Source organism: Spathaspora passalidarum (assembly GCF_000223485.1).
Source record: "Spathaspora passalidarum NRRL Y-27907 unplaced genomic scaffold SPAPAscaffold_7, whole genome shotgun sequence".
In the NCBI taxonomy this organism is placed as follows: Eukaryota; Fungi; Ascomycota; class Pichiomycetes; order Serinales; family Debaryomycetaceae; genus Spathaspora; species Spathaspora passalidarum.
The window spans coordinates 396,984-420,257 of record NW_006767431.1 but is presented as its reverse complement, the minus strand read 5'-3'; the positions used below and the strand labels follow the sequence as shown (position 1 = coordinate 420,257).

The window sequence follows — 23,274 nt, the reverse complement described above, 5'->3', positions numbered from 1 at the left end:
AAATGGATATCGATCGTGCGGAAATTACTATTTCCGAATTATCCAAGTATATCATAATCCATTTACTACAATCACCCTAGCACATTTTATCTAAGGCGTTCTAATTTTACTTCATCAGCCTCGTTTTTATGTGATATCTCAAAATAATAATAATAATAATAATAATAATAAAATATTTCTAGAAATTTTTACTCACTCCTCCTTCATTAGGTCCACCCCACCCCGCCCGATCCCAACAAAACTTACGAAGGGGTCCTTACATGATGATCTAAAGTAACAATACAAATAATATTTTCTGAGCCGCGTTATCACGGCAATACTATAAAGATTTCGTAAATAACTAACTGGAACTACTTGAACAAGTCTGTTCCACCATCACTGAAACCAGCAACATTGTTGGAGTTGTAGTAAGTGGCACTCTTGGTCAACCCATTATCGCTGTAGTTATCACCTAAATCAGGACCTTGGTAAATAGTACCATCCCAACAGTAATTCTTAAAACATTGTTGACATTGAGCAGATTGGGTCTGACCCAACCTTTCTTGCTCTCTTCTGATAATTGCACAACCGATACACGCAGCCCACTCAGAATCCAAAGTACCATTCTTTCTGGTGGAGATTTCGTAACCATTTTGGATCATTGCATTACGTGCAGCGTTTGAATAATCCAACTTGTAGGTAGAAGTGTTTGACCAGTAAGTGAATGGACGATTTGGTAAGTAAACAACGAGAGGTACATCATAAATATTCTCCGTTAACGAGGTCAAATTCTGCGCATCACATCCAAAAAATACTGGTTTAGAGGTTAAGTTCAAGTTTCGGAACGTGCTTTGACCAGGAACATAAGGGAATGCGATATTTTGCCCTTGTGAAGTAAATTGCCTTTCATAAGTGTTGATAAGAGATGAACCATCTGGCCAGTTGTTAATATTATCTGAGTTATCATGAGCAAAGATAACATCGACATTTCTATTGAGCAATGGTAGGATAGGAATATTTTGACCATCTTCACCTCCATCCACCAAGTTCAAAACGGAAGCTTTGGAAATAGTGGTATCCTGGTTGGTACTCTTGTAGAAAGGATTAGGTTTGTAATCTGCAACATCAGCATCTGAGTTGGCTATAGAGGAGATAAGCTTGGTAAGGAACGATGGAAGACCAGACGAAGACAATGATAAAAGTGCTTCATTGAACAACGATGAGGAAGTGCCCATAAAGAAACCGGCATTGTCGTAACCATTGTAACATTTACCGGTAGGCTTTCCACCATCTAAAGCGGTACCCATATATTTGGTCTGAACAAATGACTTCAAGGTTGGATCCCACGAACCAACCTCATAAGGTGTCAATTCAAATACTGTAGAATTCGAACTCACAATAGAAGTACCTGCTACTCTTCCATCAGCGATTAAGATGGGAAATGGCATTTGGAACGAAGTGAAAGCTGAATTGGTAGTAATGTCTGACCAAAGGACGGCGTCACCTTTATCATTGAAGTTGCTCAACAATTGATATGAAAGAGCTCTACCCCAAGGATCCGTGATACTAGTTTCAAATCCAGCCTTGGACTTATCATTAACTTGTTCAGCAATTTCGGTCCACATGAGACCATCACTAATGATATTAATACCGTAATAATCCAAGATAGAATTAATGTTCCATAAGTTTCCATTGCCAAGGATTTGGTCAATGGACAAATAATTGTTGGAAGCAACACTTCCAACTAACCAACTACCACCTGATAAACCAGCGATATAACTGGAAGCTTGCAAGATACCAGCTAATGTCTTGTCTTTGGAACCAGTTCGAGAGTCCAAAGCAGCTAACTCTCCAGCGCCAGTGAGCATAGCACGATATCCACCACCACTGAATGCTAACCCTATTGATGGCAGGGCTTCACCTAAGAAGGCAGCTACATTAAAGTCAGTTAATCCAGCATTGGAAAGGAACGTACCCAAAGCAGACTTGGTAATTGGATTACGGTTGGTAATGTAATTTTCCTCTTGGGTGTTGATACCAGTAGCAGCTCTAGTTAACAGACCTCCCGGGCAATTAACAGCACCTGGTGCATATCCCTTAGTAGGAGAAGTTGCAAGTACAACCTGTAGTAGTAATAGGATTTGAGGAATCAAGTACATGGTATTTTTGAATGTGGTGCTATTACGAGGGTAGATTGAATGTCCTTGGAATCAATTGAGCTTTTATATGTTTACAATTCATTGAAAATTGGAGGGCGTCCACTGAGGCCAAATAATATTAATTGGGGATTACTAATGGTATCCAATTGTAACCTAATTGAAAATATGCCAGAAGCTCGATTCATGGTAGATAATTTTTTAATTACAGTTTGCAGCTATATTTTTTGTGATATTTTTTTCAACATGTGGGATAATTTTCTAGTGAAACAATGGACAGCGGGTGGTCATTGAATTCCCAAACTTCACGAAAACTAATACGCGGACTTCCGGTATCATTCGTGAACGAATTTATTTTAACCTCTACCGGATTAATGTTTAACGGAGGGTCGTTCCGGTGTAACTTAAAAATTAGGGGAGTAGCTGGATGGCGTATGGGAGTATTTGTAGTGCACATTAAATTCGAGGGCGCGAACTCTTATCTTCTGTGTACAAAGGAAGGCTTAGAACAAAGCTCAACAAATTTTGCACGTCTTAAACTCGTGAAAGGGATGTTTCCCCCTAATCCAATCTCCGGTCAGTTAAAGTTTAATATTCAAAATATGCTCATCATGTCATTAAGGATCGAAGACAATGAATGGAATTTCAAAAACAGCAGCCACATATAATTGAGCCCCTTCGTAAGATATCTGCACCACTTAATGATATCAGCTAATTTTCTTTGTTACCTTTCATGTTTCCAGGCGGGGTGGGTTCGTTAATACGAGAAATTAGTTCAGAAACGCGATGCAAGTGTTAATTATTTCTTCAGTTCTGTTTGAAAATAGCAGCAACATTTTAAATGCAACTGACTTTTCCTATAGTCTATTTAGTCTATTAATTTCCAAGTTGCTCGCTTACCATTTTAGTCATTTATAGGTTGTTTCTACTATTTTCTGGAACTCAAATCTACGCCAAGAGAAATGTCAAAAAAGAGGGGTGGAATATGCAAGATCTGCAACTGCTGCGAATCTAATTTTTATTTTTTAGTTGCGCACCCACCCACCCCCCTCTCTCATGATCTGGCAAAAAAAAAAAAAAAAAAGAAATCTCGGAGTTACACGCCTTGGTTAACCCAGATATACCTGGAATCCAACAAGTTCGTAATCTATATACTTCAGCCTCTTTCCTAGAGTTCTAACAAAAAATATACCTACGAACATTGTTTCACTTATCCCTTCAGTAGGAGGTCCCCGCTCTTCCCCGAAGCTAGATATCTGTTCACGGAGTTGTACATGGTGATGCGTGACAAAAGGACAAATAATATATTCTAAATAATCTAGACACAATGTAACCTCAAATCAGATTCAGAGCTATCAGTTTACTATAACTAACTAACTAAATATTACGCCAAGGCTATTTGAACAAGTTGGTGGCACCATCATCGAACCCAGCAACGTTCTTGGAGTTGTAGTAAGTGGCACTCTTGGTCAAACCATCATCACTGTAATTGTCTCCTAAATCAGCCCCTTCGTAAATAGTACCATCCCAACAATAATTCGTGAAACATTGTTGGCATTGAGGGGTTTGTGATTGTCCTAATCTTTCTTGTTCTCTTCTAATAATAGCACATCCAACACAAGCAGCCCATTCAGAATCCAAAGTACCATTCTTTCTGGTGGAGATTTCGTAACCATTTTGGATCATTCCATTACGTTCAGTATCTGAATAGTCCAACTTAAAAGTTGAGGTATTAGACCAGTAGGTGAATGGACGATTTGGTAAGTATATCACAAGAGGAACATCGTAGATATCATCAGTTAAGGAAGTCAAGTTTTGAGCGTCGCAACCAAAGAATACCGGTTTGGAAGTCAAGTTCAAATTACGGAAAGTCTTTTGATCAGGAACGTATGGGAAAGCCACATTTTCACCTTGTTGAACGAATTGTCTTTCAAAAGTGTTGATAAGAGAAGACCCATCTGGCCAGCTGTTGATGTTATCTGAGTTGTCATGAGCAAAAATAACATCAACATTTCTGTTAAGCAATGGTACAATAGGAATGTTCTGACCATCTTCACCACCATCAACCAAGTTTAACACGGAAGCCTTAGAGATAGTAGTATCTTGATTTGTACTCTTGTAGAATGGGTTAGGATTATAATCAGCAACATCAACGTTGGAGTTTTCAATAGGATCAACAACGTACTTGTTGATAAGATCAGTGATAAATGATGGAAGTCCCGATTGGTTCAAAGACAAAAGTGCTTCGTTAAACAAGGAAGATGAAGTTCCCATAAAGAAACCAGCATTGTCGTAACCATTGTAACATTGACCAGTAGCTTGGCCATTGTCCAAAGTTGTACCAAGATATTTAGTTTGGACAAAAGACTTTAAACTTGGGTCCCATGAACCAAGCTCGTAAGGAGTTAATTCAAACACTGTAGAGTTCAAGTTAATAATGGAAGTACCTGGGGCTCTTCCATCAGCAACTAAGATTGGAAATGGCATTTGGAAGGTGGAAAATGCAGAACTCGAAGTGATATCTGACCAAAGGACGGCATCGCCCTTGTCATCAAAGTTGGTTAATAATTGATATGAAAGAGCTCTACCCCAAGGGTCCGTGATACTAGTTTCAAAACCAGCATTGGACTTATCATTAACTTGGTCAGCAATATGACTCCACATGACAGTGTCACCGATGACATTGATACCATAGTAATCTAAGATGGATTGGATATTCCATAAGTTTCCATCAGCAAGAATCTGGTCAATTGATAAGTTGTCATTGGAAGCAACACTTCCTACTAACCAACTACCACCTGATAAACCAGTGATATAACTTGAAGCTTGCAAGATACCGGCCAAAGTTTTATCCTTTGACCAAGTACGGGAATCTAAAGCAGCTAATTCTCCGGCTCCGGTAAGCATAGCACGATAACCTCCACCACTAAAAGCCAAACCAATAGAAGGTTGTGCTTGACTCAAGAAGGATGAGACGTCAAAGTCAGTTAATCCAGCATTGGAAAGGAACGTACCCAAAGCAGACTTGGTGATTGGATTACGGTTGGTAATGTAATTTTCCTCTTGGGTATTGATACCAGTAGCAGCTCTAGTTAACAGACCTCCTGGACAGCTGACACTCCCTGGAGCATAGTCGTTTGTTGGAGAAGTAGCAAGAACAACTTGCAACAATAAAAGAATTTGAGGAATCAAGTACATGATTTGTCTAGTTTGGTTCTGAAGTAATTAGAGGTCATGATATCTGGGGAGTTTAGAAAATTGATGAAGTTTATATACTTTTGAAATTGTCTAAAACGTGGGTTCAAAGTAATTGAGTAGTTGTAGTATTCAATAATGCTGTCTAATATTAACATAGTTAAAAAGTTTTATATCTCTTCATATTTGGTTAGTTGCAATTTGCAGCTAATAATTTTTCAATAAAAAATATTGAAACGCGTGGCCCATTCTTTTGCAACTAACAATAGACACGGGGAGCTAACGGAATTACTAAAACCTCGAAGAAAACCAACACGCGGACTTTTGAGCCATTATTCTCTCAAAAATATTTTCGTGTTGAATGGATTAGTGTTTGCTTGAGCTATCATGCCAATAGCTATTCGAAAAGTGGGGAAGGATTGTTAAATCTGGGGTTTTGCAATTACCAATTGGGATTCAACATATAAATTATGTCTAGGATGTACAATACAGCACTCAACAAACTAATTGTATGGAGAAATAAGTTTTTTGGGTAAAGGAACTATACCCCTATTGTTCCTAACCCACTCTCTGTCTCTTGGAAACAACATAACAAGCTCATGGCGCCAAATATATCTAAAACGCGATTGTTGCAAAAGACAATGAACGGATTTCAACGGTCAGTGTCAAGGGGTCCCTTGCATGGGTTCCCGTACCTTACAATCAATAATATCCAACAATATACATTGTTTTCGTTTTGCCTTGATCTCATGGGTAATACCGGTAATAATATATCTTTAATTCCAAATATTAGAATAGACACGAGGGGGGGGGTGCACAAAACAACAAATAAACAATCCACATCAGCATCATTTATTCAATTAAAACATTATAGCAGTGAACAAGTAATAACTAAAACAAACTAAATGCTTTGACTGTGGTGATTCCCTGATTTTGTGTCATGCAAATTGATCCTCGTGGAGTTCTTGCTACTTCTTTCGCAGTGCTACAATCCAACCAACAAAGAGGAATAATGAAATATGTAATTATATGTGGAATTGGTCATTGTTGGACTATCTAATGTGTAATCTTAGGTCATTCCTTTGTCCGTTCAAACTGTATTCGTGACAATTGTTTCCATTGCTTTTACGCCTCATGATCTTTACTGGTTTCAACTGTCAATTTGATGCAAGTACTCCAAAAATTCTAATAGACCTATCGTTTTTTTTTCTGGATAAAATCTGTAGTTTACTCATGAATAATATGCATCCTTCAGCATCATTAGCTACGTTATGCACTAAGACTACCAGATTTTGAATCGTCTTAATTACGGATGTTTTTCGGGCAATTAACCGCGCCTGTCTTAATCCCTAACGGAGGCCAAAAAAAAAAAAAAGAAACTTGTCCCCTTGGGGTAATCGTTACCAACAACACCCTGTACGGAAACGCATATTCCCAAAGTCATGCCTAGACTTCATACCAACTCAGATGTGCACTTCATATCTCCAACGAATACATCAGCGAGTGGCATGACTTCTCTTCAGAGACTCATAGCACAACGTATGAACACGGTCGTACAATTCACCCACCACTCAAGTACATGGTACGCCAAGCAATCCTCGTTAACACAGGTTGCGCTTGGTATATTCGTGGTTCTTGCTACCACCGCATTTATTCTTATGCTTATATTCCATGCTGACATTATCAAATTCCTCATTTATGTTTCTGACCAATGGCACTCACTAAAGTACGGTTCAGTGATACTTTTCATACTTGTATTCATGGTTGGATTCCCTCCACTTATTGGGTTTACCGCATTGTCCATGCTTACCGGTATGATCTACGGATTCCCTCAAGGGTGGCCCTTGCTTGCTCTGGCTTCAGTTTTAGGATGCATTGCTTCGTTTTTCATATATCGTTATATTCTCCAAGCACATGCACAAAGATTCACTAATAAAAATGAAACTTTCCGAGCCTTGGGAGAGTGCATGACCGATGATAACTCCTTAGTGTTATTGGTGTTGATTCGATTATGTCCATTGCCGTATTCCTTATCCAATGGTGCGTTATCCTCGATCCCTAACCTATCAGCTAGCACGTACATTATAGCTACTGTTATTACTTCCCCGAAATTATTGATTCATTTGTTTGTAGGACACAAGTTGAAACTGTTGGGTGATGAAACAAGAAGTGGAACAACAAAATTTGTTGATTTGTTGAGTATATTAATTACTCTAACGGCAGCTAGTGCCACAGCATATATCATATATTTCAAGATGCAAAAGAAGTTGGCCAGTTATCATCAACGTCGTTATGTTAATGACGATGTATTAGTGTTTGGTAACTTTGACGATGATTTAGAGATGAATGAGAATACTACTGAGGTGGAATTAAACTCCGCTGACTTCGATGCAGACAATTTCATTATCGAAGATGAAGATTTCGAACATGAACATGAACATATACCAGAACATAATAAAGATGTGCTGTCCAAATAATGTTTGAATATAGAGAAATTATAATAGATAGAAATGATACAGTATTATAATTACACACCTTAATAAATATACATTGTCTTTATACATGAAAGATTCTGGTCTTTCTTTTCTCTATAGAATTGTTTCCATGTTTAGTAACCTTTCCAACATCAGCTTCACATACAATTACACCGTCAATCAAGTAATAGTCGTTGTTTATAACATCACGACAAACTGTACACCTCAAGCAATCCAAATGCCACATTTGTCCCGTTTCATTTTGAATGGCTTCTCCTTCAATTCCCTCCATACAATTTTCACACATGGTGTGGTTGAGCATATGATAATGTTGATTACAATATGGATTATCATTGAGCACATAACATGGAATATGTTTTGTAAAATGCAAATCACAGTTAAGGAATGAACATTTGAAGCATTTCCTATGCCATTGCCCCGAAAGTTCACCCATTGTGGAAAAGATTGCCTTATTGGAACCTTTAGCATGAGGATCAATTTCAAAAAAACAACCACGACATGGGCCTGTTCCAGCCGGGGCTGGGTTAATGGAAGATGAAGTAGATGCTGGCGTATATGGTGAGATATCAGTTGGTCCCGTCACGTTGTCAGCAACATTGGTTTGATTAATGTACATTGAAGGTGATTCATTAGTAGATTTGATTTCAAAGTTCATGTTCTTAAGCTCTTCTTCAATTGAGTGAGTTTTAGGCTGAAGCGGAGGTACTGCGTCGTCTAATTCTGGGATTTTAATTGGTGGATCTGGCTCTACGTAGGTTTTGTCATTTGACGAATGTTTGCTTGAATGTGAAAGTGAAAGTGGTGGTGTCGATTCAATTGAATTCAAGTCGTCATCAAGATCTTCTTCCTCTGGTAATTCATGTTTCGCAACTTCTGTATTAAATTGCAGTTGGAATTGTGGTTCTTGAACTACTTCAGGTGAATCAGCTAATTCAATCCTCACCTCAGGAATTGGAGGTTTTCTTTCGGGCGATTGAACCAAATCAACACGTACTTCAGGAATTGGAGGTTTTCTTTCGGGTGAGTGAATCAAATCAACACGTACTTCAGGAACCGGAGGTTTACGCTTAACACTTGCAGGAGCATACACATTTGCAGAACCCATTTTCAAACTAGCTAATTGTCTCTCTAATTCTCTATCAATCTCATCTTCCTCTTCGTTCCTGTCGTCATCGTCTTCAGATTGGTTTACATTACTTTGATAAACTAAATCATTGGAAATAATTGAACTAACCATAGATAACTGACTCATCCGTACACCTGAACTACTGTCGGGGTTCAATTGACGAAGGTAATGTGAAGATGAAGGGGAGCCTTCATAATTGTTGGTGGGTGATAAAGCTTCACCTTTAACAAATGTATATGAAGGACTGGCTTGGGCTGTGTGTTCAAACTGATGGATCGTTCTACTAAGAGAAGATCTCTCATCTTGTGAATACCCACTTGACCCTTGTTCAAACGAGTATAATGAAGGAACATTGGTCACACTAGCACCTGGTTCATGATAGGAATAGTCGGTTGGTATTGTGGTTGAAAGAGAAGATGACGAGGTTTCTTGAGCTGAAAATTCTCGTGCTGGCACACCACTTGATTCATCTGATTCTCTTGTTCTTGCATATGGGTTGTGACTGCGTTGTTGTTGCTGATGATGCACTTGATTGAAATATCCATCGTCCTTATCGTCATAACTTTGTGGCGTTGTGGATCTGGGGTTATCGGTATGCAAATCTTCTAATGCATTCTTCAACTTAATATCACGTGAAACTCCTTGTAACTCAGGATGCGAAGGCAGCAGAGGTAAACCAGGTACGGCATGTATCTTTGTTTGTGTTGGAGTCAATCTTGGAGAACCTACATGATGTACTGGAGGGTGATGATAACCAGCAAAAGCCATCAGGGAGGATGTAGAACGGAAGCCGGCAGTGTACTGTGAGTTAGGTGTCATGGGTGAACTGATTTTTGTTGCTGACGAACCTGGAGTTTTAGCTGGTGGGCGTTGTTGTTGAAACTCGTTTGGTGATAAAGGTGACAGAACGGCTGGTTTTGTTTGAGTATGTGCTGTGCTGTTGGTTTGGTATGGATTTTGTAAAGCTTCTTGGGATTGATGACTTTGTGTTACTGGATGATAATTTGATTGATCGTGTAAATTAAGCTTTAAATTTTTAACATTTTTATTAGGGGATGAACTATAATTGGATTTTACCAAGTCTTGTTCCGATTCTTCTTTTATGGGTTTTTGGTAAGGTTGTTGGTATTGCTGGTGTTGAGAATAAGATGCGTTGTTATGCAGATTATATGGATTTGTTGGTAAACTAGCTGATCTTGCATAGGAAATTTCTTGGTGTTCTGCATAATCATGCAATGGTGCCGATGGGACCCGCTTTTCGTCAAATTCTGCATGTGACTGTTTGGATGGATTTCTCTGTTGGTGTTGCAGCTGTTGCTGGTATGGAAGATGTAAATGGTGTGGTTGCTGGGACAACTGGTCAGCCGAACCACGATTATGGTAAGTCTCAGACACCGATCTATAAGTAGAAGACTTGAGTTCTGGTTGACTTTGATAATACATGTATTCGTTTGAAGGTCTTATGGGGGTATTTGTGCTTGTAGAACTAGTGCTTTTATTGTAGTTCATTTTGGAGAATGTCGACGAACTAAATGGCAGCGACGATTTGTGAGACGAAAGTGACGAGCCTGACGATGATGCAAACGATTTATGATAACCTTGAGGATGATTGTTTTGCTTCCCAGTCAGGGAATGTTGTTGCAGTTTCTGGGGCAGTTGTCCATGGCTAGTCATTTGTTGTTGTCGTTGTCGATGCAGACGGCTGGTATTCTTAGAACCTGAAGACCCCCCTGATCTAACTGAACGGTCATCGGCGTTGGGTGGTTTATAAACATCGAATCCGGCTCGTTCGTATACTCCTTTATATCTATGTTCTATTTTGAAAGGCGGAAATGCTGAATCCAACGGTTTAGACGATTGTTGGGCTTCTCTAATAAAGTGGGGAAAAGACATCATAGTGTTATACCAATGGTTATATTGTGATGGAAGTATTCAAGTAGCAGTAGCAGTCCATAAGTATCAAAGGTGTTCTATGATGAGAATGGTAAGGTATTATTAGTTGTTAATCGTTCTTTTTTCTTTTAAGATAGATCGATGTGTAGTTGCGTAAACCTAGACGAAACTAGAGGGCCTTGTTAAAATTGACTCAAATAGGTAAGCAAAGAAAACCAATACCAAAACAAAAAATTGAAAAGAGTGACAAGTTAAAAAAAAAAATTATAGTTATGAACTACTAAATGTTCTGGGCAGAATTGAAGGGTATGCACAAGCTAACTATTTTTAATTTACGTAATAATCGTCAAAGTAACTGTGCTAGCTTAGGTCATGTTACAAAAAATTTTTAGTTATTATTAGAAAAGTGATCAAGTAAAAAAAAAAATTATTATTTTTATTTTTAGTCTTGCATTGTTTTTGTTTTATTTTGTGCAATACGCGTAAACCAAACTAAACCAGGACAAACCGTAGTCTTGGTCATAACAATGAGCCAATTACACCAAACACGCCAATTCATATGCTCGGCTAAAGCTACTGAAGGCGTGTGAAGGAGACTAGTTATAATTAATGAACTGTATGGCCATCTTTGTTTTTTTTTGATCTCTGACGAGACCCATTCTCCTTTTGCTTTGATACGAATATGTACATGTCTGGAAATGGTTAGATCCGCCAATATTTTCTGGCCCTTAACCGTCACTTGAAAACAACCCTATTCGAAATACTATCCTCATAACCGAGTTTCACTAGTTTGATTTGTTGTTATTAATTGCTCAGATCTTGCTCTGTTGACCTAAGGGTTGGCATTGTTCTAATTTGACCTTTTTCACTAAAAGTCGCAACAAATACATAACAATACATTTCCATCTGTTCCAGGTTGCAATTTTTCCCGATTAGGAATCTGTCAGGTAAATTATTTTTTTTGTCCTTGCCAGGAAGTTGGCGCGCGACGACGCAACTGTAAAGGGTACAAAGATTAAAGGCTGTGGGCCTAGATCTTGCGTTGGATTCGCAATTGTGATTCGAAGTTATATGGACATGGGAACGAGGTGTTGGGATGATGATCTTGCGTAATATTGATGCCATTCTCTTTTCACTCACTGCTCTTACTCAATTGGCAGAACTGCTGAATACCAGTTCTAAACGCTTCGTAATTGTTAACATCGTCAATATTGTTGTTTCGGGCCTGTTTAGGAAACGTCTAACACCACAAACAATACTAAGCAGCAATTATAAAATGGTATCAAAGAAGTAAGTCCGATGTACGAAAATGTAACAATATCCAATTGGTGTTTGTTTACTCTCTGCTCTCACTCGATAATTCATGCCTGCAAATGCTAAAAATTAAATGTAGAAGTTATTCACGTAATCAATCTTACAGACGTCATCGTAATCACGCTAAATCTATACAGTTGTTCTAGAGAAGTTCATTCCTGCAATATGGGTAATCTCCTTTAATTTGCGAGGAAAAAGCCCAAAAATCTTCAAATTTGAATTTAAAAAAAAAAATTGACAAGATTTTCCACCACCACGAAGTGTAAACACACAATAGTAAACAAAAATCTTTAGTATTTGTTGATGTTTGAATTGTCAAAGCAACCTCATGCAACGCACAGTTTAATTCATAGTAAACTATGGTGTGAATATTTGCAACCCACATAAATTTATAACACGTGACCAAAACAAAATTATTTAGAAACTTTAAGAAATTGCCATGAGGATGAATCGCTAGATGAACCCCGACAGATGCCGTATGTAAGCAATGGACAACCTATATACTGCACTTACATTATCCCTAATATCGCGCAACAAATGTTTTGCAATATCCCATATTCATGATGATACAGAGGACTTGTCCACTGATTATTCTAGTATAGTAAGTAATAGCTTTACAACCAATGTTCTTATCAACCAGTGTAACTTTACTAAGGAACAAATAGCTATTATAGATCTATCTCAAGTGCACACTACTATAGATTTGATTCAGCAAATGACATATATAGATTCAAGTGATAATCACACATATTTGAAGAATATCATCCTATGGCAGAATGTACAACATCTATCCTTAGCTCAACATAAATCATTATACAAGCTTATGCTACAATTGGATCAATATGAAGCAAATCCTTCAGAAAATTATCCTATTTCAATCTCAATTGAAGATAGAGAATTGGAAATCTACAAACCAGAATTGTTCACTATAATTTTGATTCTTGATTATAAATTGTATCATAACAAATTGTACATTTACCTTAAGGAGAAATTCTGGTTTTCGATTAATTACGTAATAAACGTTGATTCAACCCAAGAATATAGTGCCGGAAAACGCCACGAGTCATATCAACAATATATTCTCGATTCACGCAAGAAACTACAGCAAATATTCATTGCTCCTGATATTAAGAAATACATATACTCCTTGATTGTCCATATCCGATGTCACAGATTGGCATCTCTCTCACCTAAGCTGGTCCGAGTGCCCACAATGACGATAGACTATGTACTGGACATGTGCAAGGCATTATTAGTGTACAAGGAAGTACCAGAAATGTATCTAACACCAGATTATGTCAAAATTGCCATGAGAAAAATAGGGTATTGGCTAGTTGATTGGGAATACAACGAGAAGTTTTGTAAGGAAAATGACGACGATGAGTATTATAAACGGTTAGAAATAAGTATGCTCACTGGTGACTGGTTCGGAAGTGATTACTTTTATGCTAATGAATACATTAAACATTCACGAGCAAAAGTTGATAAAGAAAGCCCTACAGGGTTTACTAATAGGATAGTGGAAGATGTTCTAACCTCGGTTAGACCGCCATTGTAGATGATACATAGCGTATATATATATAGTACAATTGTACTGGATCTAACAACAGAGATATGTAATGGTTGATCTAGAATCGGGCAATGCACGACCTCGGTATTTTGCCGGGCCATAGCTCAAAAAACAGCGTGGACAAATCGGACGAAAAAAAGGGGGAGTTTTTTTGTTTAGACAACACTCCCACCTACACACACCGAAAAAACTTACAACCAAAATTTCATCTACTTTCTCCAACAATTGTTTGTTGCCATCAGATTTCAATTGACCAATCAATTGACATTAGAAAGAAATACATATAGAAGAAGTAGACGTAAAGAAGATAAAGAAGAAGTTTAGATAGACAACCAAGTGGCAAGTAACAAGAAATAAATTACCACCATGTCTAATGATATCCCCATTGATTTCACTGAATTGACTCAGTTGACTCAATTGGGAATCCAACCAACCTCATTGGATTTCAAGTCCACCACTTTGGAATCAGACCATTATGTGTGTGTTCGTGAATCCACCGGTGCCGGAAATTCGGTTGCCATTATCAATTTGAAGAATAATATGGAAACAACCAGAAAGAATATGACCGCCGACAATGCTATCATGCATCCAAAGGAGTTTGTTATTTCTCTTAGGGCAAATGGTACCACATTACAGATTTTCAATTTGGGATCCAAGCAAAGATTGAAGGCTTTCACCATGGATGAACCAGTTATTTTTTGGAAGTGGCTCAATGATCAATACTTAGGGTTGGTCACTGCATCATCTGTTTACTACTGGAATGTCTTTGACGGAACCAATGATGGTCCAATAAGATTAACTGAAAGACACCACACTTTGTCTCAAGCCCAAATTATAAATTTCGTGGCTGAACCTGATTTGAATTGGTTTGCTGTAACTGGTATTGCTCAAGAAGATGGTCGCATTGCTGGTCACATTCAATTATATTCCAAGACAAGAAACGTATCTCAAGCAATTGAAGGTCATGTGTGTAAGTTTGCTCAAATCTTATTACCAGGTGGTCATCAACCAACCAAGGTTTTCTGTGTTGGTAACAAGAATGCTCAAGGTCAAGGTAATATGCACATTATTGAAATTGACCACGTCGAAGGTAATCCACATTTCCAAAAGAAGCAAGTTGATATATTCTTCCCTCCAGATGCTGCTAATGATTTCCCAATCAGTTTGCAAACCTCTGATAAGTACGGAATTATCTATGTTTTGACCAAATATGGGTTCATCCATTTGTACGACATTGAAACTGGTTCCAATTTGTTTGTCAATAGAATCACTGCTGATCCTGTATTCACCGCAACCAGCTTCAATGACGGCACTGGGTTATTGACCATTAACAAATCCGGTCAAGTCTTGAGTGTTGAAGTTTCCCGTGACAAGATTATACCTTATGTTTTGGAAAAATTGGCAAATGTTCCTTTAGCATTATCTTTGGCTTCCCGTGGTGGTTTCCCGGGAGCTGAAAATCTTTTCCAACAACAATTCCAAAACTTCTTGAACCAAGGTGACTATACCAATGCTGCTAAAGTTGCTGCATCTTCGGAACAATTGAGAACTCAAGACACTATTAACAAGTTGAAGAATATTACCCCTCAACCAGGTCAAATTTCTCCAATTTTACAATATTTTTCTACTTTATTAGATAGAGGAACTTTGAACAAGTATGAATCTGTTGAATTGGCTAAGCCAGTGTTGCAACAAGACCGTAAACCTTTGTTTGAAAAATGGTTAAAGGAAGACAAGTTGACTGCCTCTGAAGAATTGGGTGATATTGTTAAATCGTATAATGATATTGCATTGGCTCTTGCAGTTTATATTCGTGCTAATGTTAACATCAAGGTTGTTTCTTGTTTGGCTGAATTGGGTCAATTTGATAAGATCTTACCTTATTGTCAACAAGTCGGATACAATCCTGATTTTACCAACTTGATTCAAAACTTGGTTAGAGTTAATCCAGATAAGGCTAGTGAATTTGCCACTTCATTATTGAACTCTCCAGATGCCCAATTAAACATTGAAACAGTTGCTGATTTGTTCTTCTCCCAAAACTATATTCAACAAGGTACCGCCTTTTTATTGGATGCTCTTAAGAACGATTCTCCAGCTGAAGGACACTTACAAACTAAGGTTTTGGAAATCAATTTACTTCATGCTCCTCAGGTTGCTGATGCTATTTTAGGTAATGCTATGTTTAGTCATTACGATAAACCTACTATTGGTAAATTGTGTGAAAAGTCTGGTTTATTCCAAAGAGCGTTGGAACACTATGATGACTTGAAGGACATTAAGCGTGTTATTGTCCACACCAATGTTTTACCAAATGAATGGTTAGTTTCTTACTTTGGACAATTGAATGTTGATCAATCTATTGAATGTATTAAGGAATTATTGGCCAACAACATGGCTCAAAACTTACAAGTTGTTATTCAAGTTGCTACCAAGTATTCTGATTTGATTGGTCCTTTGAAATTAATTAAAATTTTTGAAGATTACAAGTGTACTGAAGGTTTGTATTATTATTTGAGTTCTATTGTTAACTTGACCCAAGAACCAGATGTTGTTTTCAAGTATATTCAAGCAGCTGCTAGAATGAAACAGACCAAGGAAATTGAACGTGTGGTTAGAGATAACAATGTTTATAATGGGGAAAGAGTTAAGAATTTCTTGAAGGAATTCCCATTAGATGATCAATTACCACTTATCATTGTTTGTGACCGTTTCAATTTTGTTCACGATTTGATTTTATACTTGTACAAGAACCAATATTTCAAGTTTATTGAAGTTTATGTTCAAAGTGTCAACCCAGCTAACACTCCTCAAGTTATTGCAGGTTTGTTAGATGTTGATTGTGACGAAAACATTATCAAGGGTTTGTTGATGTCAGTTTTAGGAAGAGTTCCAATTGGTGAATTGGTTGAAGAAGTTGAAAAGAGAAACAGACTCAAGATCTTGTTACCATTCTTGGAAAAGACATTAGAAGGTGGATCCAACGATCAAGAAGTTTACAACACTTTGGCCAAGATTTATATTGACTCCAACAACTCTCCAGAGAAGTTCTTGCAAGAAAACAACAATTATGATACATTAGCTGTTGGTAAGTACTGTGAAAAGAGAGATCCATATTTGGCTTATATTTCCTATTCCAAGGGTGGAAATGATGACGAATTGATTTCTATTACCAACGATAATAAGATGTACAAGTACCAAGCTCGTTATTTGTTAGCCAAGTCCGACTTGGATTTATGGAACAAGGTTTTAACTGGAGACAACATCCATCGTCGTCAATTGATCGATCAAGTTATTTCCACTGGTATTCCAGAATTAACTGATCCTGCACCAGTTTCAATCACCGTGAAGGCTTTCATGGAAAATGATTTACCTGTTGAATTGATGGAATTATTGGAAAAGATTATTTTGGAACCATCTCCATTCACTGACAATACTTCATTACAAGGTTTGTTGATTTTGACTGCCATTAAAGCTGATCCTTCCAAGGTTTCTAACTATGTTGAAAAGTTGGACAAGTATGACCCACAAGAAATTGCACCATTGTGTATTGATAATCAATTGCTTGAAGAAGCTTTCGAAGTTTATGATAAGTTTGAATTGAGAAACGATGCCATGAGAGTCCTTGTTGAAGATATCATGTCCTTGGACAGAGGTGAACAATATGCTGAAAAGTACGATACTCCTGAATTATGGTACCAATTAGGTACTGCTCAATTGAACGGGTTACGTATTCCTGAAGCTATCAACTCGTATGTCAAGTCCAAGAACCCTGAAAACTTTGCCCAAGTTATTGAAATTGCTGAACATGCTGGCAAGGAAGAAGAATTGATTCAATTCTTAGATATGGCCAGAGAAACCTTGAGAGAACCTTTGGTTGATGGTGCTATTATCAATGCTTATGCTACTTTGGATAGGTTGGGTGACATGGAAAAGTTTGTTGCCGGTTCTAACGTTGCTGACTTGGAATCTATTGGTGATAAATTATTCGAAGCCAAGAACTACAAAGCTGCCAAGATCTTATATTCTACCGTTTCCAAATATGCCAAATTGGCCACTACCTTGGTTTATTTAGAGGATTACCAAGCTGCTGTTGATTGCGCTCGTAAGGCATCTAACATTAATGTCTGGAAGCAAGTTAACTCTGCATGTATTGAAAACAAGGAATTCAGATTGGCTCAAATTTGTGGTTTGAATTTGATTGTTGATGCTGAAGAATTACCTGAATTGGTTAAGACTTATGAATTCAATGGATACTTCAAGGAATTAATTGCTCTTTTTGAAAGTGGTTTAGGTTTGGAACGTGCTCATATGGGTATGTTTACTGAATTGGCTGTATTATACTGTAAGTATAGTCCTGAAAAGGTTATGGAACACTTAAAATTGTTCTGGTCAAGATTAAACATTCCTAAGGTCTTGACTGCTTGTGAAGCTGCTCACTTGTATCCTGAATTAATTTTCTTGTACTGTCATTACGAAGAATGGGATAATGCTGCTTTGACCATGATTGAGCGTTCCGAAGTTGCATTTGATCACAATTCATTCAAGGAAATTATCGTCAAGGCTCCTAACTTGGAAATTTATTACAAGGCCATTCAATTTTACTTGAATGAAAACCCATCTTTGATTGTTGATTTATTAAGTGTGTTGACTCCTAAGTTGGACTTACCCCGTGTAGTTCGTATCTTTGTCAAATCTGATAACTTGCCAATGATCAAACCATTCTTAATTAGTGTGTTGGATAAGAATAATTCCGTGGTCAATTCTGCTTACCACGATCTTTTGATTGAAGAAGAAGATTACAAGTCATTGAGATCATCCATTGAAAATGAAAGCAACAACAGATTTAATAAATTGGACTTAGCTGAACGTTTGGAAAACCACGAACTTGTATTTTTCAGACAAATTGCTGCTACTTTGTATACCAAGGAACGTAAGTTTAACAAGGCGATTTCCATCTTGAAGAATGATAAGTTATGGCCAGATTTATTAAGAACTGTTGCTGTTTCTAAATCTACCAAGATTTCTCATGAATTATTGGACTATTTTGTTGAAACTGGAAACCATGAATGTTTTGTTGCATTATTATACATTGCCTACGATTTGATTGAGTTTGATTACGTATTGGAATTATCTTGGTTACATAACTTGGGTAATTTCATCAAGCCATACGAAATTTCAGTCGCATTTGAAAACCAAAAGAAGCTTAATGAAGTTTATAAAGATTTGAAGAAGAGACAAGATGCCGAAAAGAAGCAAGAAGACGAACCAACTTCTCAACCATTAATGATCACTAATGGACAACTTGGATCTGCCGGTCTCAGTTATCAAGGAACTGGTTTGGGATTCCAACCAACTGGTGCTGGATTTGGAAATGCCTTCTAAGTAGAGTTTTAAAAAAGATTTTTATTTTTGTTTTAAGATTAGTTTTTTTTACTTTGTTTTGTACGTTTAAAATAAATGTAAGTTTGCCATAGATTGATAAAATATCGTACAAAGTGTACAGTTGCATTGCGAATTTTAATGGAAGTAGAATTATTTCAACATTTAGTTGGGGCTATATGTGACGAGCAATATTGTCTAGTCATTAAATACAAAATTTCAAATTTAAGATTCTCATTTCGTTTGGGCAGAAGAGGATCGTATCTTATTAGAAAATATTAAGATTAGCCTTACGGGGACATGAAGACCCCGCAAAATACCCGTATTAATATCGATCCAGAAGGTAAGCATAAAAGCGCTGGAAGAAAAGAAAATGCAAAACGCACGCTAACACCAACGATGAATGCCCCTTCTTGGCAGATATAGAAGCACCATTTTACCCTGGCTACGAATTTATCACCAAATAAGACGAATTATACTTTGAATTACTAAGTTGAAAAGCTGACAAAAATAAGTTTGATGATCTTAGAGATAAAAAAGAGAAACACAATCTAGAGCTGGCAGATAAATCAGATTATCTGCAGGAAGAGATTTCGAAATTGCAAATTTGTTACTAATTTGCAGCAATTTTTCTTTGTTTTTTTCTTTTAGACCATTAAGTAAAATACAAACAAATATTAAACACGTTTCTCCCCAGTATTTGACAATACAGCTTCAATCTGAGACATTTCTCTTGATAGTTCATTCGTTAGTTCTACATTGCCCTCTTGTTCCTCGGTTCCAATGAATGATTTTTTGGCTCTTAAATTCCAGTCCAAGACACAATAAGTGAAATAAAGTCCAATAACCACACATGAGTAATTCATATTCCCAGCATTCACGGGTACAACCGCGGGGAAATTATAAAAGGTAAAGGTGAATAAGAACCAACAAATAACAACAACATTACAGAATAACCCAAGTTTACCTAACCAGAATGGACCAGGTTTAATCTGGTTTCTCTTAAAGATCAAACAACTAACACAAAGAACATATGAAATTTGTAAGAAAAGCAAACAGCAAACTAAAATGGAATTGAAAGCAGTATCTGAACCCAAATAAATAAAACCAATAATTCCACTCCAACAACATGACATTATTTGTGCGTTAACAACAGAACCAGTCTTTTTATTAACTTTTGACCACCATTTAGAACCAGGTAATCCATTATCTCTCGAGAAACTCCAAGCTAAGCGAGATGCCCAAGTTTGACAATTAATGTTGCAACCAATAGCAGTAAAGAAAACAAGAAACTCTAATCCAACAGCTGCTGCCTTAGACTTAGTTGCTTGATAGTAAAGATCCATAATGGGTACCCCGGTATTTGAGTTTTGGATAGCTGGTAAATCTTTTAAGCAGAAGAACACAGCAATTGAATAAGGGAAGGAAGTAAGGAAACCAATAATTACAGTACCAATAACAGCTTTGGGAACATCCACTCTAGGACGAGAAGATTCTTCTGCGATATGAGTGGCAGCATCCAAACACAGGAAACTCCAGTTGGGATTGATCATGCCCACAAAGAATGCAATGGCTCCAACATGCCAGCCAGTATCATTGGTGAAATCAACAAAGACATATTTCGCACTTCTGAATCCTTCATTATTCATTGCTAAAACAGTTATGGTGATAATCACAAAAGATGATAATGAAATGTATAATGAAGCTTTGGAAATATGAGGGAGTGGTTTTTCAAAACAATTGAACCCCACAAGGAACAAATTGGCCAATTCATAAGCAATGAAAACTTGCCATTTCTGAAATTCCTTCTCAGGATAACTAATCAAATACATACCAACGGCCCCAGTTGCAATTGCCACTGTAACCGAAGCAGAAGTGAAAACAGCTCCAGCCCATGCGAATGAACCACATAAATATGACATAAACCGGGCATATTTCTTAGGAGCAAGCTTTTGAGTCCAATAGTATTGACCACCTGAATTGGGTAATGCGCTGGCCAATTCACCTAGAGTGCAAGCAGTACACATCCCAATAAAAGTCATGATAACAACCCCATAGATAATCATCATGGGTCCTCCACTCTTGATGGCAGTGATTAAAGAAGCGGAAACACCAAACCAACTATTCGTTAACCCAAACCCAACTCCTAAAAGAGAAATCAAGCTAAACCCTCGTTTTAATTCAGGTTTATACCCACTTTCTTTGGCGAATTCTAAATTATCCCGGGCATCTTCTAAAAGTCTTACTCTTTTTGCTTCATCAGCATGAGCTAATTCATCCAAATTGGTTAATTTATCCGAAAATAAAGCTTGTTCTTTGGTAAGGGTTGAGATTGGAAAAGTTTCTGTTTCTTCCTTGTTCTTTTCTATACTATTTGATACCTGTGTAGAATCCGACATTGTTGAAATGGTTACGATAGGATAATCCGGACCCCCAAAAAATAATTAGTTGCAACCATTGTTATTTATATTAACTGAAAAGGTGGCAAGTTAGGTTTTAACGATTTGTAACCATTGACACACGCAGTACAAAAGATGGTCATATTTAAGGTTTTTATAATACTAATAACTTTTTTTTTGTTGGGAAACGTCTACTTAAAGGAGTTAAACTATAAAGTTGGGTTGCAAGATATCACGGTGGTGAAATAAGATTGGACGCAAAATAGTTCCACAATAGGCAGGTTTCGCAAATGTCTCATGTATCAAGACAAATTATCCGGGGAAGGAGGGGAACACACGTATTTAATTCCCTAATGTGATATTACTTTATGTCACTCACAAGACAAATCAGCTACAGAGGGGAGCGATGCCGGGGTTAAAGTAGCGGATAGATATTTCAACGGTATCTCATACCTGATTAGGTGGGGAAGTTTACAAGCTTCAGAATGTATTTGAATGCTATACATAGAATCTTAAACATATACTATTAATAGCCCAAAATATAATGTCACTTGTCTCATCGAGTACCCCCCCCCTCACATTGTTCCAATTTGCTGGTTATCTGAGATCTATTCAATTAAGTTGTGGGAAACCAAAGTTTGGATAACTGAACGCGTCTTCTTAATTATATCACTGATATTGCAGTCTCTTAGAATGCTTTCACAAAACCTCAATTGCTGTTTATGAGAAGAGCTTATTGAAGATTTGAATGTGCAAACTTCAATTGTGTCAGTTGAAAGTAGCAACTCTAGAAAAAGTTTATTCTTCAGTTTAAACGTAATTTGGATGCGTTCACATGACAAATCACGCTCGATGTTCAGTATTATAGGGCTATCATTAGGAAGATCAAACTGTTTCCTCCTCAATTGGAGCAATTGATCTAACTTATCGTGTTTGTATTGGATTTTTGTTAAGAAATCGCGTACATGCCTCGTGAATTGAATTATAGATTCTTTCAGTTCATCAAGAAGTTTCTGATAGTCCAGTAGTGGAACGTAATTAGGTAATGTATGTTTGTATACTGACCATGTCTTGCGTTCTATTGTCAATTCTTGCTCTTTTTCTGAATATATATTGATTTGCCGAAGAATTACGTAGTGTGGGGGCTGGAATGTATTCGTGGAAGACGCATACCTGTCAAACCGTATTCCCATAAGTTCATCATCGGCATTGAAAACATATTGGTTTATGGGGAATGCGGTTATTCCCACCATTCTGAAGATGTTTTCATATAGAATATTTTCTTTTAATTCTAGTTCTTCTTGGATTGATTTGGTATGGGTAGGCTCTGCTATAAATTCGGTATCTTTTTCATCATCATCATCATCATCATTATCTTCTTTTTCTGTTTCTTTCTCAGCCGTTTCCTTAAAGTACACACTTATACTTGGATCAAAATGACTATGTTTCATTATCTCTGGTATATCAGTAGTGGAATCTTCAATTACAGTTTGGTTTGTGTTCTTGTTTGTCTCTCGTTCTTCCTCCTCTTCCAATTGTTTTATTTCCTGTAAGATTTCATTGTGAGTTTTCTGCAACAGAGAAACATCTGCACTCAATGATGTTATATCATGACGTAGATCTTCGACTTCTTTAGTTATAACACCTGCTTCCATATTTAGATCTGTGTGTGTGTGTGTTTATGTTGTGATGTGATGTGGTGTTTACATTTTAAAGGGAAACAAAAAAATGTGACGCGCACACTACGAGAAAATACACTCAAAAG

At 37.2% G+C, this 23,274-nt stretch overlaps 8 protein-coding genes across 8 annotated transcripts; 3 read left to right on the top strand and 5 right to left on the bottom strand. All coding sequences in view use genetic code 12, as the record gives it.

The window, feature by feature from the left end:
• Positions 1 to 274: 274 nt before the first annotated feature.
• Positions 275 to 2,146, bottom strand: SPAPADRAFT_157441 (phospholipase B1; the record flags this gene model as incomplete). The annotated part of the gene is made up of 1 exon (XM_007377337.1): positions 275 to 2,146. The coding sequence occupies one exon, from the start codon at positions 2,136 to 2,138 to the stop codon at positions 351 to 353; it is 1,788 nt and encodes a 595-aa protein (XP_007377399.1).
• Positions 2,147 to 3,530: 1,384 nt separating this feature from the next.
• Positions 3,531 to 5,333, bottom strand: SPAPADRAFT_143669 (phospholipase B; the record flags this gene model as incomplete). Its single annotated transcript, XM_007377336.1, has 1 exon — positions 3,531 to 5,333. One exon carries the CDS (start codon positions 5,331 to 5,333, stop codon positions 3,531 to 3,533), a length of 1,803 nt encoding a protein of 600 aa, XP_007377398.1.
• A 1,439-nt stretch (positions 5,334 to 6,772) lies between these two features.
• SPAPADRAFT_143324 (uncharacterized protein) lies at positions 6,773 to 7,807 on the top strand (the record flags this gene model as incomplete). The annotated part of the gene is made up of 1 exon (XM_007377335.1): positions 6,773 to 7,807. One exon carries the CDS (start codon positions 6,773 to 6,775, stop codon positions 7,805 to 7,807), a length of 1,035 nt encoding a protein of 344 aa, XP_007377397.1.
• A 79-nt stretch (positions 7,808 to 7,886) lies between these two features.
• Positions 7,887 to 10,625, bottom strand: SPAPADRAFT_52511 (uncharacterized protein; the record flags this gene model as incomplete). Its single annotated transcript, XM_007377334.1, has 1 exon — positions 7,887 to 10,625. The coding sequence occupies one exon, from the start codon at positions 10,623 to 10,625 to the stop codon at positions 7,887 to 7,889; it is 2,739 nt and encodes a 912-aa protein (XP_007377396.1).
• A 1,974-nt stretch (positions 10,626 to 12,599) lies between these two features.
• Positions 12,600 to 13,760, top strand: SPAPADRAFT_63270 (uncharacterized protein; the record flags this gene model as incomplete). Its single annotated transcript, XM_007377333.1, has 1 exon — positions 12,600 to 13,760. One exon carries the CDS (start codon positions 12,646 to 12,648, stop codon positions 13,714 to 13,716), a length of 1,071 nt encoding a protein of 356 aa, XP_007377395.1.
• Positions 13,761 to 14,094: 334 nt separating this feature from the next.
• On the top strand, positions 14,095 to 19,113 carry CHC1 (clathrin heavy chain; the record flags this gene model as incomplete). The annotated part of the gene is made up of 1 exon (XM_007377332.1): positions 14,095 to 19,113. The coding sequence occupies one exon, from the start codon at positions 14,095 to 14,097 to the stop codon at positions 19,111 to 19,113; it is 5,019 nt and encodes a 1,672-aa protein (XP_007377394.1).
• Positions 19,114 to 19,787: 674 nt separating this feature from the next.
• SPAPADRAFT_57208 (uncharacterized protein) lies at positions 19,788 to 21,509 on the bottom strand (the record flags this gene model as incomplete). Its single annotated transcript, XM_007377331.1, has 2 exons — positions 19,788 to 21,379; positions 21,482 to 21,509. The coding sequence occupies 2 exons, from the start codon at positions 21,507 to 21,509 to the stop codon at positions 19,788 to 19,790; spliced, it is 1,620 nt and encodes a 539-aa protein (XP_007377393.1).
• A 608-nt stretch (positions 21,510 to 22,117) lies between these two features.
• Positions 22,118 to 23,164, bottom strand: CTF5 (Ctf5p; the record flags this gene model as incomplete). Its single annotated transcript, XM_007377330.1, has 1 exon — positions 22,118 to 23,164. One exon carries the CDS (start codon positions 23,162 to 23,164, stop codon positions 22,118 to 22,120), a length of 1,047 nt encoding a protein of 348 aa, XP_007377392.1.
• Between the last annotated feature and the right edge of the window lie 110 nt (positions 23,165 to 23,274).